Genomic DNA, 25,764 nt, shown 5'->3' with positions numbered 1-25,764 from the left:
CTGGTCAGAAATTCACCATGGCAACAATGTCAGGGAGCTCAGTGTGAGGTCAGCATGCACACATGAAATGTAAGTCTGTAACCCAGGATAGATTTATGGTTCCTCAAAACCGGGCCTGTTGACGCTTTGCTGCTCTTTGTCTCTTTACGCAGACAATAATAATGCAACTAAAGTAGTAAAAATAAACACGGTACTATGATTCTCTCAACCGCAGTATGTTGTGATGAAGATGTGAAACAATCGGTGAGGTTATGTAGCGTCTCCTGCTGGACAAACTCGGCATGAAACACCACAGTGTCGTTAACAGTCATTCAAAAAACCCTTACAAGCATCTTTAAAACCTTACTGTGCAGCGTGCACACGGCTGTAGTGACAGTTCTGAGGGGATCTCTGTATGAACCTTACAACTACTTTGTTTTGATAGGTAAAATGACTTGTCAATCATCTATAGCTTTTTCCAAATCTGATTCTAAACCTATTGAATCCTCCAAATCTTAAAGGAAATTCTTCATACAAAAAAACCTCTTTGTGAAAAAGCACACTACAGGTATGATGGTGTTTATAAATGTGATTTTAAAAGCATCTGCAGGCATTAGTCTGATTATTTGCTACTTGGCCTTCCTGACTCTGACCGGTTACTGTGCTGTAACTGGACCAAGCTGGAGAAGAGCTCACATATACGAGAAAATTAAAGATACAGTTAAAACAAAGTCAGGGGTATGTTCTGATAAAGAAAACCAAAAAAGCCCAGATTGGTCTTCAGTAGTGTTTAAAAATCAAATCTGATAATGTTGTTGGCTTCCACGTGGGTTAATACGGGTTTGAATTGTGTTGTAGTCATTTGTGAAAGGTTAGGTGAACCCGGCCTGGAGGAGTCTCTGTGGCTGCCGATGTGCCCTATTATCTAAAGCCATTCAAGGTGATGACCAAAAATCTTAAAGACTAATTTTTACAGCTTATTTTGATGGTCCTGCGTTTAGGGAACAGAATTAGATCACAGGATTTATAAGGACTTTTAGAACTATGATCTGCTGGAATCTCCAAATACATTAAATTTTGGACCAGTGTTTAAGCTGGTTCACATTTTTGCCTTTTGTCTTTTTTTACAGCTAAACTTAATTCTTGGGATGATTCTACAGGTGTTGAAGATTCTTTTGAGAAAGCGGAGTCTGGACCTGGAATCTCTAATGAGCAATGCTGACTAATCCTTGATTTCAACCATAACCTGCGTATCTTTGGTTTTTTTTTTTATTTACAGCTAGAGAGGATGAATTAGGGTGGTGTCACATTTTAGATGCAAAATTACTCACATGTGTAAGTACTGTTAGGAGTCACAATTTAAATGATTTAAAAATTCCTCCTGCAGGGATTTTGTAGAGCAGTTTGAAGTAAGAACATTCGTCCGTTCTCGGTTTAACTTGTGCAGTTTGATAAAATTTAGTCCTCAGAAAACACTGATTAACAACTGTTTCAGTAAAATAAAATTGAATGTTTCATCAGTTTGACAGCTTGTTGGTGCAGAAGTCATGAATGAAGGAGTCGTCAGTGTTGTTCCAATCCTTTTATTGCAGCAACAGACCCATTTCCAGACTGACACTCTGAATCTCTTGATCATTCTTGACAATAATTTAATGAGCATCAGCAGCTACAGAGGTGATGTGCAGACACAGTGAGGGGAGGTCCTCTCCCTGTGAAACTGCAGCTCCTGAACCAGCATGTAGACCACGTCTCCACTTCAGCAGCTTATTTCACTGAAGTATCTTTATAATCTCAGAGAAGCTCAGTCCCTTAAACCAGCTGGTCCCACAGCTTATGGCTTTTGTAAAAATCTTTAAAGCATTTTCTGAAAATAAGACTTTTCAATTCCCAAACCCTTTAAAAAAAGTGTATCTTATTTCTCAAACCTAGCTATGTCAGAAGAAATCTTCATTGTTAGAAACGTGTTATACCTCACACCGACCCAAAAGTGTTTGAAAACAGAAAATATTATCTTTGTTTGAGCAAAATGGAGGAAGACTCACTCTGCTGGAATGTGTCTCAATCCTAGTAACTATGGAAAATGATGTGAGGTGACCAGACACCAAAAAGGAGGAATGTTTGACTGAAATCTCTTTTTCCATCTCACAGCAGAGTTTCACTGAAGCGTACAGCATCAGTTGTGGGACTGAGGTTCAGTCTGCCGTCAGACAGAAAACAAAACATCTCGCTTTTCAGCATTTCCATCAGAAACACTGCTTTACTGAACTCAGGTCAGCCAGGAGCTGTGCTAGAATCCTAGAATCACACAGGTAGACCATGCTTCAGGCATCGCTGGAACTTCTACATCACAGTTTACAGAGCTGAAGTCACAAATTCAGCTCATTTCATTTGCTAGTTCATTGGTCTTGTTAGTCATTAAAAAAAAGAGAAAGAACAGCTAGTACTCTACAGAACACACACACATGCACACGCATGAACGTGCACATACACACAGTCATTTACTAACATAAAAAATGGAAACCTGCATCAGCACACAGCCAAGAATTAACCAGAGAGATTGTCAACACGCTCACTCACGATTTAAACGGTAGCATCTTGGAGTGGCCACCCCCACACATACATACACACACACACACACACACACACACACACACATATGCACGCACGCACACATGCACGCACACACACTGAGTGGTAAGTACAAGAAGAGGAGGGGACACAGGCGTCACACAAGCTTTGCATAGAATCTCAAAATTTGTTTTGCATCAAGAAAGAGAATCTGGCCTGATAAAGGTCAGAGTTTCTCCTCAGTGATGAAGTTTGGCTGCAGGAAAACAAACTCCACCACTGAGAGACGTCCGATGCTGCTGTTACAGACGAGCTGCAGACACAGGCCGACTACGTAAACACATTCACACACAACATTCATAGAAGAGGAGGAGCGCTAAAATCTGGAGTAAGGTGTCAGCGGACAAGTCATCAACTAACACAATTACACTGACAGATGAGGGAGGAGTGAACAGCAGGAGGAGGAGAATGTTCATATCTCTGGGGGTGGGGCATCGCTCTGAGAACCCTCAGACGGTGCTGGTGTAATATCAGTGGATCCCTGCTCCTTCAGTGCGATGAGTGCAGCATCCTCTACGTCTCTGAGGGAACCACAATGCAGCAAAATTAGCACGTTCTCCGAGATCAACAGTCGTATGTGGAGGTCGTGCAGAATCAAGGGGCCATGTGAAAACATGTTCATTTTATTGGACTGAAATGACTTAATTTTTATCTGCTAACATTTGAAAAAACTCAAATCCATTAAAAAAGGGAAACATTTAATAAAACAGTGAACATTGTTCTCTTTGTCTTCTCTGGTCTGCCAGACCTTTGCTGTTTATTGCACTTAAAAAGAATAAAAGGAAAGTAAAGAAAATCAATCAATCGGTTGTAGTTCTCCAACAGACCGAGTTCGAGCATCCTCCAGGAGTTGGTGATATTTTTTCTTTACTCTTGTTCCTCTCTACCTCTGCAAGCCATCCAGGACCTGCTGCTGAGACACATTCCTGGTGCTGCCTCCATGCTTCACCTGGAGATGGTGTGTTTGTTGTGATGTGCATGGTTTGCAGTTGTGCAACTCGAGTGAGAACCAAAAACCGTATCTCAGAAGAACAAGTAACCTTCTTCCAGTCTCCTACATGATTTTGGGTGAGTTCCAGATGAGATTTTCATCTGAGCTTTCTTCAACAGTAGCTTTTCTTTGCTTCTACAAGGGAAGAACCAGTTCAAAACTTCTTTCTTTGGCCTCGTTTATGGGCGGTTGTAGGTGTCTTGGTGGCCCTCATCAGTCTTCTTCTTGCCTGGTAACTCAGTCTGTGAGGACAACAGCTCTAGGCAGATTTACTCCCAACTAAAACTTGTGGGATATCGACTTGAGAATGTTTTTTATTGTTTTGTAGCATCTCCTGACTTGGACTTTCAATGATCACTCTGCAGTGCTTGGAGGCTTCTTCTCTCTTCAGGTTGCATCTCTAGAAGGAACACTGAAGAACCAGAGACTGGAGCTGCAGATGCGGGTCGTTTTACCCTACAATCACCTGACACACATCAGCCACTCAGCTGATCTCCACTTCACTGTGACACGAGCTGGACCTCTGTTAATTCAGCTCACTTTAAATTCTTCCACTTAGCTGGAAAACTTATGTTCACTGGATAAACTGATCACAATAGGACACCTCAGTTATGGTAACTGAAAACAGGAACAATTTTAAAAAGGTAATATCATGAAAAATTACCTGATGTCTCATCCTGAATCTGTTCTTCCGTCTCAGACTCCACCACTGCAAACGCACAAAAATACACAAATAAGAACACCCAAAGCTTTCAACACAACATACAATGAACCGAGTTTGTCCCACCTTCTTCTTCTTCTTCTGTCTCCTCCACCTCTGGTGCTGGTTCTTCCGTTTCTGCCACAAAACACATTCAGGTAGGTTCACTCAGTCACGAGAAGATTTTAGTGTTTGTTTCTACACAAAATCTCCACAAAGCAACACTTTGATCCAACTGCTGTGATTAGACTCTTCAGGTAAACGGAGGTCCTTCTGGCTACATGCATGAACGACAGGGCTGTTACAGTGTGAGCAAAGGTTCAAAACGATGGAAACATTTAACACAGCAACTACACTGGATTTAAAAAGAAAGCAACATAGCCATCAAAGTTCCAAATAAACCTTTGACAAAAGCCGTCTCTTTACCTGACTGTGTTTGCTCCTCCACTGTCTGTGTGTCCACTGACTCCTCAACGGGTTCATCAGAAGGTTCCTCTGAAGCTGCATCCTCCTCTGTTACTGCCTCACTAGCATCTTCTAAAAGTGATTCCTCCTCTTCAACAGGCTCTTCAGCAGGAGCAGCCTCCTCCTCCTCCTCGGCAGGAGCCTCCTCCTCCTCAGCAGGAGCGCCCTCCTCCTCTTCAGCAGGAGCAGCCCCCTCCTCCTCCTCGGCAGGAGCGCCCTCCTCCTCAGCAGGAGCGGCGGCCTCCTCCTCCTCCTCGTCAGGAGCGCCCTCCTCCTCCTCGGCAGGAGCGGCCTCCTCCTCCTCCTCCTCGGCAGGAGCGGCGGCCTCATCCTCCTCCTCGGCAGGCGCGGCCTCCTCCTCTTCAGCAGCAGGAGCCTCCTCCTCCTCAGTAGGAGGAGCCTCCTCCTCAGCAGGAGGAACCTCCTCCTCAGCAGGAGGAACCTCCTCCTCAGCAAGAGCAGGTTCCTGCTCCTCCTCAGCAGGTTCCTGCTCCTCCTCAGCAGGTGCATCCTCCTCCTCTTCAGCAGGAGCAGCTTCCTCCTCCTCTTCAGCAGGAGCAGCCCCATCCTCCTCCTCTCCAAGAGGCATATCGGCTGCTTCTTCCACTGGAGCATCATCTTCCTCAGCAGGAGCAGTCTTTACCTCCTCCTCCTCAGAGGGAATAATTTCTTCTTCTTCAACAAGAGCTAACTCTTCCTCAGCAGGAGCAGCCTCCTCCTCCTCTTCAGCAGGAGCAGCCTCCTCCTCCTCTTCAGCAGGAGCAGCCTCCTCCTCCTCCTCTTCAGCAGGCAAATCAGCTGCTTCTTCCACTGGAACATCATCTTCCTCAGCAGGAGCAGGCTTTACCTCCTCCTCCTCAGTAGGAGGAGCCTCCTCCTCCTCAGCAGGAACAATTTCTTCTTCAAGAGGAGCTACCTCTTCCTCAGCAGGAGCTGCCTCCTCCTCCTCAGCAGGGGCAGCTTGCTCCTCCTCCTCCTCCTCTGTAGCTGGAGCCACCTGGTTCATGAAACAATGTCAAGAGTGTATGATGTGACAATAAAGTTGAATCTAATCTAATCTAAAAATTAGCTAGATAACATTAAATTTATATATTCTTCATCACCGTTAGATTTGGCAGTGATGTTTAGATAGTGCATGTGTGTGTGTGTCTGATATTTGTTATCCACTATCTCATTGTTTTAATCCACATCTTATTTGAATCATTTTTACAGCCCAGTTTTTTGTGGGTTTGGGCTGCAAGTCAAATCTGACATCCAGAAATGTTGTCATTTTTCTGCCTCCATACCATATCCATTCCTCCATATCCATCAGGTGCTGTTATTTGGCCGTACAGCCGGTAAAAGACAACATGAATGAAGCAAGCAATCATGAACTTCATACCTCCTCTACAGTCTCCTCCTCCTCCTCCAGCACCTCTGGGTCTTCTTCAATAATCTGAAAAGCGAACCTCCGTGTCATCAACACAGTCGTACACTGGTTGGCCATTAGCTTCAACTTGTGCTGCACCAACCTCAGGAATCTCCACAGGCTCTGATGCTTCATCTATGCTTTCTGCCTCAGGCTCCGGTTCTGGCTCTGAAGAGAGCACCTCGGGCTCAACATGAGGTTCAGCTTCTAGAGTGACAAAGATCGTCTGGTCACAGAGTTCTTTCATGGTCCATCTTAAACAGACTGGTTTAAATTGGCATCTGGAACAGGCTCACAGCAGATAAAGCAAGCATTTAGCAATTTTAGAAACTATAATTCAAACTTTCAGAATTCACCCACTGATTATTTATAAAGTGAATTATGTGCCCAAAAGGGGCTGTGCTACTCTTATTGTAAAATTAACCAAACTGTCTGTAATGTAGTCCTATTGTGAATCCACTTATTTCCAGGTTTATTAATACCTGCATTCATATCTCCGTGGTTTGTACCTGGTGCTTGTGCAGACGTATCCTCGGCCACAACAGCTTCGATCACGTCCTCCATGGGTACAGGGTCGGGCTCAATGACAGCTGAGGACACAGAGGCTGATGAATGGAAGGCAGCAAAGGCCTTAGCCAATCAGATTACAATTGTGTTTGATTTTTTTGATTAAATGTATGGATCAGTATTTACAGTATGTACTGTTAGGATGTCATCGGCTCAGAACTACCAATCACACAGATTCATGCACTGACACACAAGGTGACCAAAAAGTGCGCAGGGCATCTGCATTAAAAGCTGTGCTGATTCTCATTCTGAGCTCTTCACCTCAACCTTTAAATGTTCTAATTCTGGAATGGACTCTAGAAAACACCAGGAGCAGCCAGATCAAGGATCTAAATCCACATATAAATAGATGATATAACAGAAGATGAAAACCCTCCGAGCGACTTTATTGACATAACCAAGTTACAGCACATACGATCATTTGTGCATTTACGTCAACCATATAATTAACCATGTAATTTCCTCACGATTATGTGTGTTGTTTGACTGGATTGGCCATTGGATGGATAGATAGATAGAGGTACTTTGTTTATGGTGTATACATGTTTCATACATCCATTAAATCCCGACGGGCCTTTGGTACGCTGTCGTGGGTGCTGGACTTCTGCACGTCAGGAGGATTCATGCATGTGTCATTTCATACCTTCAGGCACTGGCTCGTGTTCTGCAGCCTCAGCTGGAGCAGCATCTTCCTCATGAGGCGTAGCAACAACAGCAGGCTTCTCTCTCAGTCCTGCAGCACATCATGATGCACATGTTGGCAGGAAACGGTGTTTGTGCACACAAGTGCACGTGGCCAGCTAGAATGGGTTTCTTTTGCAGACCGCCAACACACACGTCTGTTTACCATTTTAAATCAAGCTGGTAAAAATCCTGGTTTTATGGTTACAAGAGGCTACGCAACTAATAACTCACCACATGAGTTCAAGTTTAAGTCACACATTCAGAATTAAAGATCCCAACTCTGGTGGAAGCGGAATAAAGCTTTATTGACAAAAGAAAAGACAAGGATATGGTTCATCATAAGAGCACATAAAACCCCAGAAACCCAGAAAACATTTTATTCATCTGAAATATAAATGCATGCTAAAGCATCTGAGCTGCTGATTTCCATTAATGACCAAACAGGTTGACTCGGCAACATAGCTAAGAATTTCAGAAGAAACCTTTATTTTTACCAAAGTATTTCCTTTTTATCAACATTAACAGGCCTGACAGTTGAGTCCTCTTCTTTTAGTCAGACTTAATTCTATATCATCATTGCACAAGCTGCAGCCTGCTTCTATTTTAAGAAGGAAATAAGAAAGAGTTCCAGCAGGACAATGACATGGTCTTTTCTATTGTTTCTGGTTCTGACCAACATACTTTGGTCAGTACAGCAACATTTTACAGCTTTCCCTAATGTTATAAATAGCTAATGCTGTCTTACTATGAACTAGAGATTTCCTCTGAAACGCCAGATCATTTTGTGGTTTCATTTCCTGCCTCCCTTCTTTCTTTTCTCTTTAGACTCTTTTCCCTTTTCTTTGTCTTCCTCCAGTAAGACCCTTGGCTCCTTTTCCTCCTTTTTAGATTTTTTCTCCCCGTCCTTTTCCTCCTTGCTCTCCTCCGTGTGTTTCATCTCTTTATTTATTTTCTCCAGAGCCCTTTCCATCTCTTCTTTTTCGAGTTTCTCCTCTTCTTCCTTCAGTCTGATGGCCACCCGTTCCCTCACCCTGGCCTTTATCTCCTTCCTGCCCAGCTCAAGCTCCTTCTCCTCCTCCTCCTTTGCCAGAAGCTCTCTAACTTCCACCAGAGCCAGCTTGGCCAGCTTCTTGGCCTCCACACGCTCATGGATCATGGCCAGCTGCTGCTTCAGTGCTTCCCTGAGCTTCATCCCCACATCCTTAGGATGGGGAGGTTCTAGAGTGGATTAGCAACACCGTTTGGTGTGTCACTGCTCAGATTTATGACAGGACAGAGACCATGCAAGAGCTTGAGCACATAGACATCTGGTCTGTCAATGTGCTCTTTTTGGAATACCAAAGTGCCCATAAAAAGGGATTTAAAGGAGCTATATATAAGAAATGTATTTAAAGTAATCATAAGATGGCACTGACATGTCAGCAGACATTAAGGAATTGTTTTTTTATTTAAAAAACCCGTATCACTGACAACACTAGTCGAGCCCCAATATTCTCATTTCAAAAGCAGAGTGATTTTGATGTTTACATCTGTGGTGCCTCCACCCGTCTCCCCATCGGGAAGTAAGTACGGTAGCATTTCCGCATTCTGGTTGCCAGTTATCACTGAGGTGCAGCTACGAATGATTCCGATCACAAATGACTGACATTACAATACTTAAAAAGCCTTGTTATAATTCCAAAATCAATTGGGACGAAGTAAGAAAAAAAGAAAGATCTGGACATGCCACTGAAAGGTGGAGATAGCTGAAACTGGAGAAGAAATTGATGACTGACGCCAAAGTTGCTAATTTTCTCCCGGGCAGGTAAGATTCAGCTGTCCGGCTAACTTAATTCTACCAAATGTAGGCACAGGCATCATGCATGAAGCATGAACATAATTAACAGATGATAAACTCACAGTGTATATGACTTCTTGCTTGCCATCTGAAAAGCTGAATCTTTCACCCTAACTAGCAACTTCTACTCTGGGGATAACAGTGTTTTGAATGTGATCACAGTACCGGATCTAGCCACAAACATACACATAGCTCCTTTAAATGTTAAGAAAATGTCTGCAGACAATCAAAAAAAAATCAGACACACAACAACAGCTGAAAAAACTACAAAATTACCAAAATTACCAGCTGTTATATATACACCACATTAGTGCCCCTAGTGGCCAGTATTAGAGGCAACATTGTCCTTTCAGAGTAAAATGGATAAAGGGTCTTCAGTCTGATTATTAAAAAAAAACAAAAAACACTTTAATGTAGTGTCATCATGTGTCTGAAGTCTGGTTTAAAAGGGTTTGATTAGGTAAAAGTGGTAGTAGATGTATGGATGAGTTAACAGATTTAACTGTTTTAGTTAAACCCACCACATGAAATTATGAAGCTGAAATTATGATGGTCGCTGCTGGTTTACAACCAAAATTAAACAAAGCAGAAGCAATTAGATGCAGGCCAAGCTAGCAAACCAGGCACAAAGCTAGAGAATTACAGAGAAGCTCAATCCAAAAGCATCTGTAGTGAAACAATCTTATCATTGTTTCATAGACGGAGCTCCATCTACAGAACTAACGTGTCAAACTAAAAACAAAAGATGCCTTCATGAATGGAAATAATGCCCACAAGTCTGACTATTTGCTAAATTAAAATCAAATTAAACTTTGCGACAATAGTAACAACTTTGAACCTTTTTTGTGGACACATGAAAGACAACTTCCATCATGGATGAAGTTTAATGCTGACAGACCTCTGCAGACAAGACAGTGGGATCAGGATTTAAAAAAAACTGCAAAAGCACTCTCCAGTGCTTCAGAGGCAAAGACATATCAACATATCATAATGTATTCAAGTGTTAAAACTAATGCTATATTAGTTCAAAGAAACAATAATTTCCCTAACCAGAATTTGTAATTCTTATAATTCAAAACCAGACTATGTCCACAATATCAGAGTGTTACTTAAAATGGCCACGGGTGACAAACTAAAAATAAATATGGTTTTGGTTTTAAAGGGTTAATGCAAATGATCAAAACAGGCAGCTGGTATCAAAATGCACCAATAAACAACTTTTTCTAAAACACCACACAAAGTTTGGTTTGTCATCTAAAACATGCGCTCAGACTTTCTTCATTAGTCGCACCCAAACCAGCACAGCTTCGTACACGCAGCATGGCAACGAAGATACCTTTATTAGCTCCTCTTCTCGCTGCACCTCCACGAGGTTTTTCATCTAAGGCAATTTAGAGGCAAGATAAAGTTTCAACACTGCATAAAAGAAACCATCCATCAACAAATTATCCACTGGTGATCTAGCATGATGTGAAGTCAAACTGAAGTGGGAACATCACATGTTAGATAGAAGCCCAAAGGAGCAGAGCAACTGGTGGGGAAGACCATGGTTAACCCACCAAAAGGGTGCATGCTCAGCATTTCTGATAGAAGTTAAATCACCTGAAATCAACTTTGTATGCTCAGTTGGGCCAAATGATTGCAGCAATCATACCTGGAGACTTGTTAATCACTATCAAATCAAATATCAGAAAATTTTAAACACAGAGCTGAGAAGAGACACAGCAGTGTACATCTGAATTAATAAATCACAAAAATGAAAGGAATGGATTTAATGTTGTGTATTTCAGTATATTTGCTGCTTTTCCTCTTATTTATTTCTAAATCCTGACACTAGTTGGAGCTCACACAGCAATGGACTCCTGACTCTACTTCACTTGGTTTGGACGGGTGCAGGAAACATCCTACTAGCCTGTCTCTGGACAGGCGAGCATGCACGAATGCGCAGCCTTTTCCAATCCGTCTAATAAAAAAGGCAAAACTGGAGTCACTCCACCCCAAAACAGCTAGAACCAAGTCACTAGTCGACAGCTTATTCATTACTATAAATTAGGTGAAAGGCAGAATTGCACGTGCGTGTGTAAACACACCCACACGTGCACACCTTGCTTTGATTCAACATGCATGACACTGTTCCTTTACACTGTAGTGCATTTGTCAGTCTTTTCTAAACTGCCACATTGTTCTTTCAGCATGCAGTCACACAGCCTCATCTGTCAATCCGCAGTACAGGGCCCAGACCTGCCGGAGAAATCTGGTCTTTCCAGAAGTAAAAACCCCACTGTTGTGGTTACACACCTAACTCTATTTCTGAATAGGCAGACGAGAATATTAAGTCCTTCTGATGTCTGCAGATGTCTCTGCCCACCAATTTGTCTTCATTTAATGTTGTTTTATTTTAAAAAAAGTTATTTTTTCACAAGGAAAAGGAAAATCAGCACCATGATGGCAATGAGACTTCAGGTGGAACTAATTGGTTCAACCACCTCAGGTGACCCTTTTCCACTATTTGAAGATGTTTCTTAAGTAAATGAAAGCACGAGGCCTTCTGACCCGGCCTGCAAAGCCTCCCCTGTGTCTGCGTGGGGACGTGCAGGCAGATGGTGTTTTCAGAGGCCTTCTCTCTGCTCCAGTGTGTTCCTTCACCCAGCTCTAATTACCCAGCCCCAAACGCTCAGCTCACACACAGCCACCTCAAAAATGCTGATAGAGCAGAAACGGCAGGAGAAAATGAAAATTGCCATCTCTAATTAAGCTTGTGCTCATTTATGTTATTACATGTATTGAATATTTTTTATTATTTCTAAAAGCACTGAACTGTGTTGAATTAGTGCTGAATTCAGAACTTTGCTGCCATTTTAAGATACACATCAGTCTTACACCAGAGACAGATATGAGTGTGCACGTGATCAACAATGTCAGCATTGCTGGTGTTAATGTAATAACCTGCAGAGTCTGTCAGAGATGAGCAGCAGAATAATTTAGGAGGTTTTCCTCCAGCTTGGTTTTCCTGATCATGTGTTATTGCATGTTATTAGCAGGCAGACACAAAGCTTAAAGACAATACAAAGACATCTAATTCATGAGGACATTTTAAGAGAACAGGCAGCAGTAAAAAAAGAAAGAAAAGAAAGAAGAACTGTCAAAAGTGCACATCTTTTTGCATTGTGTTTAGTATTGCTGGCTCCAATAGGCTTGTGCCAAAAATAATGTTTTATCAGTTAACTTAGTGGTTTGTTTCTCTGGTCAATAAAAAAATGGGATTTTAGAAGAGTTCCTGAGTTTTAAAAATGTATATTTCCATAGAAAGGATGGACTTCATAAAAAAACTGATAAGAAGTTGAGCTGATTGTGTTTCGGGGGAGTTTTCAGTTTCGGGGAACTTCCGCAGTTAAGACCAGGGATGGAAGGGGCGCACACTGGTTAGACTGGTGTGGTTAAACCCAAACCCTGGCCGACAGAAGCTCCTAAAACCTGGGAAACCTGGGCCAGTTGAAGAGAGACGCCGGAGTCGTTTTCCTGGCTCAGAGGCTTTGGATGCTGGAGGCTGAGTTGTTGCCACGGTCTACTGGTTATGGAGGCCAACGATAACAATCTTCTGACCCCGATCTGTATCATCTTTTGTTCCTTTTATATTTGCCCTTCCTTCATCGTCCTCCTCTTCATCTTCCTCCTGCACCCCCATGACCCTACCCATGGCACTGCGGGGCTCCTCCTCCTCGAGGGGTTCCATGGGGTTTATCATACCATACAGGAAAGTGAAGAAACCATTTAACCATTCGGAGCTGCCTTCCTCCACTTCTTCCAACCAATCCAGTACCTTAGACTCACCCTGACCGTCAGCAACACTGGTCAGGCCTATGCAAACAAAAGGGAAGGGAAAGGGTGGGAGTGTGGGTGGATGGGATGTTTGGGAGCACAGCATTTGGAAAAGAGGGTAATGGAAGAGTGTGGGGGACAAAGTGGATACAACCGGTAAAAAAATCAGGACAAACATGGGTGTGGTTGATCGAGAAATTTAAATAAAAGTTGAAGTGAATGAGGGACGAAGAAGGAGGGAAGGAGACAAGAGGAGAACGTGGTAAGAGAAGCTGTAAGCAAAGGTTAGACAATAAGGGAACTACTAATAAACTGCTGACAAACATTAATAAAGAAAATCACTCGGCGATGGGCTGAGGCCAAACGCTGGCTTTCATTTCTCCTGCAGACGCTGACACAGGAGGACATACAAGCTGGTGGACAGGTAAATGAACACTACACAGCTTTTACCAGAAAAGAGAGCGTTTTAAATTTCAGAGTTTCCATGTGTTACTGTTGTACTGGAATGTGAGCAGTCCGAGCTGATAAATGGTCAGAAGGTAATTTTAGAATACACCAAAAGGGGGAAAAAAAAAAAAAGATATTTGCCCGATTGAAAAATACGGAAAAACTATGCAGATGAGCAAGTATTAAGATCTATGTGCAGAGAAACAAACCGTAATATGACCTTTTACCCAGGTCATGTCCAGTGTGGGTGTCTGCCTGGTTGTTTGACTTCTGGCTTGTTTGAAAATTATTTTACAATCACACTTTCTCTAAACTCTACTAAGTGTAATGTAAAGCAGCCAGCACTCATTTAATGGACCAGAGTGGTACCCGAGAAGCAGGAGACAGTGAGAACTAACCCAGTGTATCTCATCAGATTGGCTGCATACAACAAGGAACTGCAATTCTAACCGCACCAGCAATGAAATCATAATGTCCCTTGGTGACAAGCCATTCCCCTAATGATTGAACTAGGTTCCAGTACAAGCTGCTTTGACAGAAAATAAAGAAAACTGTTGTGGCACAGGTCTTCATTTTACGCCACAGGAAATAGATTTTAAGAACAAAAAATGAAAACTAGAAATAAGATAAGAAATCTATTCACAATGAATGCTAGATACTACTTCATTGCTTTAAGTATACTCATTAACATGAAACACTGTCAAATCAGCTGATCCTAATGTTGGTCATCAGGTCCAAATACCACATAACTCTGCCTGTTGTCTGGAGTGATCCACAAAAACACACAAGGAGGAAACTTCATGTAGATGAGGCATCAGTTTAGAAACACACTCCTGTTCATACCCCTGCTTAGCCTAATGTAGAATCTGAGGCAAGCAATAATGAGCGCTCACTTTGTTTACTAGTGCTGCTCATTAATGTTAATGAGTGCTAATGTAAAAAAGTTTAAATGGAAAAATAAAGGATGTTTTCCAACACTGAAGCTCTTGGCCAGCTTTATAACTTTTGTTGAATATATCTTGTGCAATTAAGAGTTTGCTCATGAGATCAATTGCTGTCATGTCATTTGGAATAAGTCGACCAAAAAATAACGACCAGAATGATGTAACAGACAATGTGAAGCATGAAATTGACAATAAAAATGTTGCCTGAGAGCATGTGAAGGAACTGCTGACAAAAGAAACTCAACTCTGTGCAGCTCATTTTCAGGTCGAGAAAATTGATTCTCTAAACACTTCTAGTCAACTGATGGTTCCAGATTCTAGTGGACAGAGTTGGATGTTTTTAATATCAGACTGGTTTGATTCTGAACTTCACCAGCTATTAGATAATGAAAAAAAACTGCACCTTTGGCTCTGACATTCCGACGGCATTCTCAAGCTTCATCCAGCTGAGGCCCAGTAAGAGCCAGGCTGGGTTCCACTGAGATAAAAAGCATGCAGCATGCAACAGCACAGCACTGACAACTGTATTCGGGCTAATTCATGCCACATATCCACTGCGTGGTTCCCCTGTTCTGCATGCAGCTCTGACATTTCAAACAGGCTCAAGAAGAACTCAAATGTGCCGTGAATAGAAACGTGGATACGTTCTGAAATGAACACCTCACAACAACGTAGCTAAAGTTAATGAAATGGCTGCAACTGTTGGATTAAATGCCGATATTAACATAAACGATGTAAAGAAGCTCAGCGTGGTAACATTCTGCTGCAAAATGATCGGTCGTGCAAAAGAAACCCAAATGCTCATTTTATGTCAGAAGTAACCAAAAACACACACTCGCCAGCAAATGGCGACGAACTCCGTTAAATTTAGATTAAAGATTAAACAACTTGCCTAGGAGGATTTTGGCATCTTCCACATCAAAATCACCATCTCCATCAGTGTCGTAGGCCACCAGTTTACCTGTAGAGGTCAAACAAGAGGACAGAACTGAGAAGCTAATACACACAAATACAATCTAGTTCACAAACAGTCGAGTTACACCTCATAGCTTTGTCACCATGTAACAAGACCACCGCAATGTGGCAAAAAGAAAAAAATCTATTTCAATATTGCTGCTTTGAATAGAGGAACTGTCCACTGGTTGGTATTCAAACAGAAAACTAATTAAAAATCTCATTTAATTCTAACTCCTCCTTTTTTGTCCGCTACTTCTGCAATGGTGTTTTACGATACACTGTTGCTAATGTGTTCCACCTAAATCTAAAAAAATTATTTTAAAATTCAGCTTCTTATTTAAATGTCCAGGTCAGCAAGAAACACATGTTTTAATAAAGTTCAATTTCTTAGTCCAAGCCCATCCCCATCCATGAGAATACCAAGATTATGGAGGATTGTTGACATAAATCAAAGAAAATATATAACATGCAGGTTAGGGATATACTGAATCAACATCATTTACTGTTTCAAACAAAACTGTAAAAATATATTTATCTGTGTATGAGAGAAAAATTGATGCCAAATCATAACAACAAAGAAAACAACATCGCGTTAATGCAAAACCAACAACAAACAAAAACTGATTACCTTGCAAGGCCTCAGAAAGGTTAATTTGTAAGTCTTTAGCCTTGTCTGCATGCAAATACAGAAGAGGAAGAAATGTTTATTTATACATTCAATTTGACACAGACGAGAAAGAAAATCAACAGAAGACCATTTAAAAAGGCTCAACTTTAAAAAAAACAGTCATGCATGTGCCAAAACAATTAAAAGAGATGATTAAAAGTAGGAAGGAGACATTGTTCACATCTGTGGCACCATCAATCTAGCCAGCTTTGGGCTTTACTCACCGAGGACTCCCTGATAATCTACCAGGTCAAAGTAAACCACAGCAACTGAGGTCCAGACTCCCAGCAGGGCTAGGACGATGAACCAGGTGAAGAAGCTGCTGGAGCCGGAGTCGGACTTCTTCCCGTTCTTACTGGCTGACTGGGGCTTAGTGGCATCTGCAACCCAATAACAGCAGGTGATTACACACGTGGACGTGCATGTTTTAACTTTACCACTTAAAGTGTATGTTAAAACACTGCAAAGCACCATAACCTATACAAACACTGGAAAAACAAGCAGATCCATAATCAAATTCATTCTGTAAAGCATACAGCATGATGAAAAAGGGAAAACTGAACACAAGACACGTGTAATAATGGATTAATGACTGGCTGCACGCGCAGTTGGTAGATTCTGGGATGACCAAAAAAAAACAACCAATGATTAAATCAGAGACAAGTAAAACCTATTAAAGGCATTCAACAACATATGTGACCTTTGACCCGCTGCCAGGTGCTGCTCTGTCGATCCTTCGTACCTGACGTGAGCAGACCAACAGACATACAGTGGTATGAGAAAGTTTGGGCACCCCCTCTGAGGTTGTATAATAATGGACTCTGACTTCACACAAAATTATCTTGGTGGCATGTCCTTCATTTGCCCATAAGAGCCAAGTGTTAGCTTGATTTCCAAACACAGATTTTAAGTATTCATAGTATACAATTGTATGAAATTAAATCAAATGTAAAAAAAAAAGTGGGAACCCTTGTAATTTTGTTGCTTTGATGGCCTGTAACCAATCATCACAAGATAACTGGACACACAAAGTTGGTTTGGTGAGCTCGTTAAGCCTTGAACTTAATTGACAGGTGCATAAAATAATGACAAAAGGTATTTAAGGTGGACAAATGCCAGTTCTCATTCTGTTTGACTCTCCTCTGAAGAGCTGCAACATGGGAGCCTCAAAACAACTTTCTGTTGATCTCAAAACCAAGATTATCCAGCATTATGGTTTATGGGAAGGTTACAAAAAGCTGTCCAAAAGATTTCAGCTGTCAGTTTCCACTCAGGAACATTGTGAGGAAATGGAAGGCCACGGGCACAGTTCTTTTTCTCAAGAAAAATTGCAGAGGCAAAGACGAAGGATGGTCAGAATGGTTAAAAACAACCCCCAGACCACCTCCAAAGACTTGCAAGGATATCTTGCTGCAGACGGTGTCGCTGTGCATCGGTCAACGATACAGCGCAATTTGCACAAGGAAAGGCTGTACAATAGAGTGATGCCGAAGAAGCCTTTTCTTCACAGTCGCAACAAACTGAGTCGCCTGAGGTATGCGAAAGAACATTTGGACAAGCCAATATCATTTTGGAATAAGATACTGTGGACTGATGAAACAAAAATTGAATTGTTTGGTCACAACAAGAGGCGATATGCATGGTGGCAAGAGAACACAGAATTCGAAGAAAACACCTGCTTCCCACAGTAGAATTTGGTGGAGGTTCCATCATGCTGTGGGGCTGTGTGGCCAGTGCTGGTACTGGGAATCTTGTTAAAATTGAGGGTCGCATGGATTCCACTCAGTATCAAGATTCTTGAGAATAATGTTCAAGAGTCTGTCACAAAGTTGAAGTTGCGCCGGGGATGGGTATTTCAACAAGACAATGACCCCAAACATTGCTCAAAATCTACCCGAGCATTCATGCAGAGGAACAAGTACAATGTTTTGGAATGGCCATCCCAGTCCCCAGATTTGAATATCATCGAGAATCTGTGGGATGACTTGAAGCAGGCTGTCCATGCTCGGAATCCTTCAAACATCACTGAATTGCAGAGGTTTTGCCAGGTGGAATGGGCCAAAATACCATCATCCAGGATCCAGACACTCATACAGGCTGTTATTTGTGCAAAAGGAGGCTCTACTAAATACTAATATGATTTTTCAATTAAGGTGCCCAAATTTATGCACGACCTTTTTTTGTTTTGGGGCATATTGCACATTTTCTGTTAACCCAATAAACCTCATTTCACTGCTGAAATATGATTGTGTTCATCAGTTATTTGATATATCAAAATTAAGTTGTGAATTAAAACACCCAATGATTGGTGAATAAAAATAATGCCAATTGTCAAGGGTGCCCAAACTTTCTCATAATACTGTAACTCTGCGTAACCTCCCCACGCATGAAACCGGTCAATGCGCATTCCGCCAGTTGAGAACATTCCACACATTATCTATTCACTTTCTGATTTTATTTCCATTCCAACTATGGATAAGCTTTAACAAATTCATTTCACATTCTTTCAGACCCGTCAACACCAAACGTACAAGTTAAATACAAAATCGCAAGCACATGATAGATCCCAGGAGACCCTTTGCATAGCAATAAAAGCTCTAAATCATAAAAAAAAAACATGGCTGAAAACTACCAGCAAGACAGGTTCTGCCAGAAATGTGCAGTGTCACACCAACATGAAACTTCACAATGCATGACAGCAGGCTGCACTGTGGCACTAAAAGGATACTGGTTCAAGTATTTGAATGTAATTCTTCTTTTTAATGATGGCCAAAGAAGGGAAATTAATTTAATTTCTCTTAATTTCATGTTCCTGCACATCAGTGAGTGTGTGCAGCCACTCCAGTCAAAAATGATTGTCAGATATCAAGTCCATCCTTGAAATGGGTGTTGCAGGGATTGTTGAGCTGCAGAAACACTGATGGATACAATAAATCTAAACTTGCCTGAATGCTGTTCTCCTCTCAGACCTGCTAATAAAACAGAGGTAACAGAAATAGAAATCTGGACACATCGAAGAAGCTATTCTGGGGCGCTAACGACGTTCTACAATGCATGGTGGGAGAGAATGAACAGCTGCTCAAGTCCACAACGCAGTGCTAGGTCAAACTCAGCAACGTCCTCAAAGTGCACAGCACTGATTTATAGCTTTTAACTAACCACGCCAACATTTAGTACATTATCGCGTACCGTAATCAAAATTTAACAAAAACACTCCCGAGCTGTCCAGACATACACAGCCAGTATGTTTATTTATACACATAAACACATGCAACCTGTGAGAGAACAGGTAAATTTACACCATTAAGAAGTGGTCAAGACACCAACAACACACTGCATATCCTAAAAATGTATAGACAACAGACTGAGAATCCTTTCATTTCTGTAATTTAATGTTTTATCATGAAAAACCTCAACTCTGTCTTTTTATTATCCATTTTCCCCTCACTGACTGTTAGACATTGAAAAACAAGTCTAAGTAAACTCCCAGAAGTGAAGTGTTCTATCCTGCAACATTTGCTGAATATTAAAGAAAAGCTGTAGACTTTACCAGGCCTTCCACTGAACTGCTGGGCCCATACAATGACCTCCACTTCCCTGTGTCCTTCTCAGCAGCAACTGAGTCAAAGCCTTCCTTACCTTCCATTTTCCCAGTTATTGCCGTGGGAATCGCCGTGACAACAGGTGTGGTGACTGACTCGATCAGGGTGGCTGGTTCCCCCATCCCTGCCCCTGGGTCGTCAAATGGACGGGATAAAGGACTAAAGTGGAAAGTGCAGGGGTCCACAGGTCCAGCAGAGGGATGACCGCCTCTCTGCCTGTCCCTCCCCTCTTTTTCTATTGACTGGTTTTCTTTCTCTTCCTCATCGGTCAGTTGAGCCTGGCGTGTTTTTCCTCAGCAGCAGATATGACTGGAGGTCAAACGCAGCTATTTATAGCGCTATTAGAGCAGCTGGCCATGACAGCCAGAGAAGAAGAAAGGGAGACATTTAAAGCTTGAAAGACTGCCTCCTCCTGATGGTAGGCTTTTTCAGTCCCATCACACAGCTTCAGCTACAAATGTGTGTAGTTGTGACATCATGTGTGGAACTAGAGGAAGCACTTGTGCAGCATTTGAACAGGCAATTGCACTTGTGTGAAAATAACGACACGGGAAGAGGGAACATCTGTCTGATTTTATTTTCATTCCAAGTGTCTGACACATTACTATTGTCTTGATCAACATCAACAGGTTGTTGTTCTGTCAACAGCTTTAGTGCTTTGCAGTTGCATTGCCAGAAATATTTGCCATCTATAAATATTTATTCATGTTAAACTGCTGCAACTCTAAACAGAGATGGGGGCCTAAGGCAACGCCGTGGCCCTCAGAGGTGATGATATGTATATTTTCAGTGGGTTAATACAGCCCCCTTTCCAGTTGATCTATTACCTCACGAGAAACAATTGGATTCAGGCGGCAGACCAGCATTTCAAAACAGCAAGATGGACAATCGTACAGCTTTGTTCATTTTACACGTAATGTACACTATAATCATCATGCAGATCTAGGATATTTACACCAGTGCAGGGGTTGTGGAGCAAGTGCACATGTGTTTCCTAGTTAGCTGTGATCAAGGCATAGACATGCTGGAGAAAGTTGATTTCCATTATTTGAGTATCTTAGTCAGCTAAGGAGTGACTTTGATATTAGGCGCTCTATTGCATTTACATGCACTTCAGTTGTCCGGCAGTTATAGCCGGATTAAGGCAAAAATTTTAGGGTCAAAATGTACTGACTGAGGCAATTAGCAACTATATCCCCATTTGCAAGAATGAATTAATGAAAGGTAATAATTTTTACTCAGGAAGCTGTCAGACTGTGGTTTTGTATTCTGGGAAGAGTTTATACATTCACAAAGAATGGACCAAAATGACCAGAGAGACAAATACCGGTAGTCTACTTCAATGGCTTCGTACCAGCAAACAACATATTCAGAACGTACACGCCCAACACACACATAGTCCTTTCCAAACAAAAGGGACAGCTCTTTCTGGTTCAGGCTGTGCAGCTACCGACTTACCATATCTTACCTGGCTTTAAGCCATAAGCAAGCTCATGCATGTATGCACCCATGCAGACAACATTCCAGCCTCATTTTCACTTTCACAGCTAATGGTTTAAAATAAGAAAAACAGATCTTCTCTTATATCCAGCTGTCATACAATGTAATGCTACCATTGTAGGTATTTAATATTTGGAACCAGTGTGAACAGTCAAAGCAGTCAGAACGTTTGCTATTTTTTAGGGATTTTAAATGCTAATAAAGTTAATGGGGGAAAACAACTGATAATTGTCTGCCATGTCCAAGCACATGATTTTATGTTGGCATCCATCATCCATCCAGTTAAAGCAGACCATGAGAACATGTGAAGAGCTTTAACATCTGCGTGGAAAGACTGTTTGCAGCTTCTTCAAAGAGGTTTTGGGGCATTTGTGTGCGGCTTCATGCGTTATATCACAGAAACACTACCCAATACACACACTGTTTGAACAATAAATTATTTAACATTCTTATCAGCAGCAAAATCTTGGGTTTTTGGAGCAAATAAGTCAACATGCATTGGAAACACAGAGAAAGGCAAGACTGATGTTGACAGCAACAGACACTCAAGAAGATATAACCCCAACTGTGTCTGAAATAGAACCAGCTTTTGACCACAAACACAGCTCTGTCCTGGCGGGAAAGTGGGCAGGAATTAGGTTCCCTTATTCAACACAGGCTGCCCCAAAATAATCCAATAATTTACAATCGTGTTAAAATATAAAAGTAACATTGATGTTTTCCAAATACATGTCCAAAAATGTTCTGAACATTTTTTTTTCCTTTCAAGAACTATAAAAATTATTGTCAGAGGTCTAAAAATTGGCAGTGAACGTGATGATTAGCTTAAACCAACATTTTCTTGGTTTGTTGGAAGGTCAGTGGTTCTGGACAGTCGGCAGTTTGTGTCATTTTGGATTTCAGCATGGATCAGAACAGAATTCTGCCAACAATGATGGCGGCTGTGACAAAGCCGGACAAAGAGCAGGGAAATATCCCCTCTTTGTTGCAGATAAATTCCTTGAAAGTCAATCACATTAAACAGAGTTGTTGTTGTTAGGATAATCTAATAACGGCACTGTGTTTTCAGCCGTTTCACGGGTTTAAAGAAAACTCTAAATGGACATTTTCAGGTTTAGAAATTTATCATATTTAAAACTTAATGGCAGCAAATCAGGAAGGCATTGAGCTGCACAATGAATCTTTTAATCAATTATTTACTGTTGTATTTACGGGATTTAGCATAATATGTTTTCTATAATCCAAGACATCTAGACCCCTCATGCATGATCTGCATGATCAACAAAAACTTCAACCCATTTTAATGAATTCAGGGCTTTAATATCCTGTCTGGAGTAATAAAAATGAGCCACATTTTTTTTTTTTTTTGCTGGGGGGCGGGGGTGCACACTTAACTTTAATAAAACCAGCAGTCAACATTGACTTCAAATAGTGATGGATCTGATCATCTGATCACAAGTTACAGCTCTGTGATTTAAACCTGAGCTGTAACATAACCACATAAACCACTACAGTTTACTCTCCCAGTGATTCTGGGTCTCTAATATTGCCAAACTATTGTAGCCATTTGTGGGGGGAAATGCATCTTTGAGCAAAGACAGAAGCTATTCAAGGTTCATTGTTACCAACAACGAATATGCCTCACTGATTGTAATGCACTGAATTAACTTAAGCACCGGAAGCAGCTCAACATTCAACTCACAAGTGCGGATAACATCAACATACCGATGGCTATAAATTAACAAAATCAATCAAGACTTGGGTGCAAACCTACAACACAACAGGTTACCCAGTCTACCAGACTGTACTGACTGGCACCCCAGAGTTTTATTTTTTTTTTTAAGAGCAGTCACAAGTTACAGTGTGTGCTTTTGCCTCAGCAAAGCTTCTGACCCTAATCTGGGGCAGATGAGAGTTAGCTCCGCCCCTTCTGCTGTGCCACACATGTACATTCACAGCAGACTTAAATATTCTGACAAAACAACGCAGTAAACACATAACTTGCTTTATTAATCATCTTTTAAACTGTCAGAAGCACATATTTCTGTGGCATAATTAGTTGGAGTCAGACCAGATTTATATTATATTTACCATTAGAATGCAAAAAATTAAGCTCAAAATGAATTCTTTATGCTTTAAGGACAACAATGTGGCAGAGATGTCATCATTTAGAACCGAGCCCCTACACATGCACATCACAGTGAACTCCGTGCAGGGTTATGAAAGGAGGTTCAGTCTGAAAATGCAAACAACACAGCATCACAAGCATGATTAGTGGAAGAGACCAGTCTGTTACCAGTTCATCTCTCCATCAGGGGGTGGGGGTGTCAGACTGGCTGAAATGAAACAGGCATGACAAGTAAAGAGACACCATGTCGAACATAAAACAAGAATAGGTGACATACTAGTTTAAATTAAAGCTAATTTAACTATGCTCAAGCTAGCAGTAATCAATAAAACTAAGCCCCGCAAAAAAGATCTATGATTCACTCAGCCAAAGAGTCCAAACCGCCTTTATTGGCAGATTCAGCACCTTTTGTAGGATAGTTCAAGGCTTCAGAAAAGGCCTGAATATCAAATATATATTCTCATCAAAAAAGATGTATACGTTTCTTACAACACTGCTTATATTGGACAATAGTCCAATGGGTCACAGAACCTGATCCAAACTACATCTATTCAGTTTTAGAGCATCTGTCTGACGGTCTCAAGAGAACACAACTGAGCAAGAAGCTGTGGCACCCAAACTGTGTCTGGTCGATTCTGCTCACAGCGCTTCTATAGCGTGGAACACCACAGGGACATGACAGGCCAGAAGGAGCCAAACAGCAGTTATCTGGGTTCTCCTGTGCAACACTGACCTTTGATTTACAACGATACAGGCTCGGTGAACTCCAGACTAAGATGAAATCACATCTGAACACCCACTTGAGATTAGCTGAATGCCCCTTTCTTTGGCTTGATGTTGTAGAGTTTGATTACTTTATAACTGACACCAAAATGCATTCAAACAAGCCATTTTACACTTTTCCATCAAAGGTTGTTTCACCTGTACTGGTGGGCAGACAGACAGAGCTCAGATGGTGGGACAGAGTTGGATCAGAATGAGATTAAAGACATTATTGCTTTATTCTGCAGGTATGAATGTTTTCAGGATAAGCTTCTTTAAGAAAAAGATGAATATCGGCTGATAGATATGCATTTATTCTTTAATATCATTGTTAATCTTTTTCTCGGTTCAATTTGAAAAGTTTCTTTACAATTATCTGACCGATAGACATGGATTTGTAAATATTAAAGGCTCCAGAACTAGAATGCATCAACTCAGATTTACACTGTGTATTCAATTAACGTAAGTGAACAAAGTTGTAAGAGCAGCTATACGATGATCGTCAGTAGTTGAGTAAATATACTCAGATACTCCTTATTCATTGGAATTAAAATCCAATAACGTGATTAAAGACCATGTGGTGCCTCAGATGAGTGATGTTCATGGAAAAACTGATACTATATCCTGAGAAAGCCTTTTGGAATTCTGGGTTCAGGGGGAGAACCTGGGGAGCCACGTATCCTAAATGACACGTGAGCAATCCCGACTGCGGTCCACGCGCACCCTCTGGAATATTCTCACTGAAAGGCTCGAGGATCCCCGCTAGATCCCTGGATTCTACCCGTGCACGCACGGCAACAAAATCAGAAATCTGCACGAGGCAACGAACCGCGTCTGTCGCGTGCGAGCCGCATTAATCCGCAGAGTCGCCAAGGCTACGGCAGGGAACACAGTGTACTTTACCGCATTTTACTGGTGTAGGTTACCAGTACGTGTCCAGTTAAAGGCGTTGAACTGCAGGAATAAGAACCAAGAAGCCCCCAACCAACATGACAAACGCGCTCAGGCCAAGTGAAGATAACAACCGGGCTCCCGGATGAAACAGCAGCTTCATCCCAATAACTTCACAAGGCCTCGGCTGAAGCTGAAGGCTGCACGCATCAACACACAATCCACTGCGCGCACAAACATACACAAATAAATACGCACACGCACCTTTGGGTTTTGCGTGCACTTTAGCATTTTTCTTTGAAGCCATGGTTAAGCTTGCGAGCGTCACGACAGCCCAGGTACCGGAGCGACAGGCTGAACTTCTGGGAGTCACCGAAAAAGAGAAAATCGGAATTTCTTCTCCTGCCTCATAAAACTCAGGGACGGAGAAAATCCCATCCACTCAAGACTGACACCTACGCTGGCCAATGACAGGCCTGTTGCTCACAAATGGGCGGGCTAGGAAATCTTCTGACCAATTGAATTCGAGAGGAATGAAGCTGATTCAACCGTGTGGACGCTCTGACGTTGGCCACGCCCCTCTTCATCTGGAACGTGGCAATATGGGAGCTGGCTGATCTCGCGGTGTTTTGAGCGACTTAGACAACAACAGTTCCGATAGAAGCGCCTTATGTGACTGGATTGTTACTGCTCCAACTCAGTATTTTAGACACTGATAATGACATTCTCTATTCACAGATGTAATAAAAATAATTCTAAGGGTGAATGACGGCAAATTTGCTATTCAT

General features: G+C 41.7%; 3 protein-coding genes across 3 annotated transcripts; all 3 read right to left on the bottom strand.

Annotated features, from left to right (window-relative positions):
* Positions 1 to 1,546: 1,546 nt before the first annotated feature.
* LOC130538751 (cytochrome c1-like) lies at positions 1,547 to 5,618 on the bottom strand. Its single transcript, XM_057056647.1, has 4 exons — positions 4,725 to 5,618; positions 4,386 to 4,436; positions 4,263 to 4,307; positions 1,547 to 3,128 (listed from the first exon to the last, which is right to left on the bottom strand). The coding sequence occupies exons 1-4, from the start codon at positions 5,350 to 5,352 to the stop codon at positions 3,121 to 3,123; spliced, it is 732 nt and encodes a 243-aa protein (XP_056912627.1). The 5' UTR covers positions 5,353 to 5,618; the 3' UTR covers positions 1,547 to 3,120.
* A 16-nt stretch (positions 5,619 to 5,634) lies between these two features.
* Positions 5,635 to 19,995, bottom strand: asph (aspartate beta-hydroxylase; the record flags this gene model as incomplete). Its single annotated transcript, XM_057057074.1, has 9 exons — positions 19,733 to 19,995; positions 16,318 to 16,473; positions 16,055 to 16,099; positions 15,362 to 15,430; positions 7,382 to 7,471; positions 6,681 to 6,761; positions 6,275 to 6,378; positions 6,145 to 6,198; positions 5,635 to 5,760 (listed from the first exon to the last, which is right to left on the bottom strand). Coding segments are annotated over exons 1-9 (810 nt in total), but the record flags the coding sequence as incomplete, so codon positions are not given.
* On the bottom strand, positions 7,709 to 10,512 carry LOC130538754 (myb-like protein X). Its single transcript, XM_057056652.1, has one exon. It carries the CDS (start codon positions 8,612 to 8,614, stop codon positions 8,213 to 8,215), a length of 402 nt encoding a protein of 133 aa, XP_056912632.1. The 5' UTR covers positions 8,615 to 10,512; the 3' UTR covers positions 7,709 to 8,212.
* Positions 19,996 to 25,764: the final 5,769 nt, after the last annotated feature.

Source organism: Takifugu flavidus, chromosome 15 (genome assembly GCF_003711565.1).
Source record: "Takifugu flavidus isolate HTHZ2018 chromosome 15, ASM371156v2, whole genome shotgun sequence".
Lineage (NCBI taxonomy): Eukaryota > Metazoa > Chordata > Actinopteri > Tetraodontiformes > Tetraodontidae > Takifugu > Takifugu flavidus.
This window is presented reverse-complemented; position numbering and strand designations above follow the sequence as displayed.

What these genes read in the sequence shown, in the direction of transcription:
- LOC130538751 (XM_057056647.1), bottom strand. Translation starts at nt 5,352, where the DNA reads ATGCCTCTTGGAGAGGAGGAGGATGGGGCTGCTCCTGCTGAAGAGGAG. An exon ending in GGAGGAGCAAACACAGTCAG is followed by an intron (nt 4,437 to 4,724) that starts GTAAAGAGACGG and finishes GTTTTGTGGCAG; the next exon opens with AAACGGAAGAACCAGCACCA. An exon ending in GACAGAAGAAGAAGAAGAAG is followed by an intron (nt 4,308 to 4,385) that starts GTGGGACAAACT and finishes GTGCGTTTGCAG; the next exon opens with TGGTGGAGTCTGAGACGGAA.
- LOC130538754 (XM_057056652.1), bottom strand. Translation starts at nt 8,614, where the DNA reads ATGAAGCTCAGGGAAGCACTGAAGCAGCAGCTGGCCATGATCCATGAG.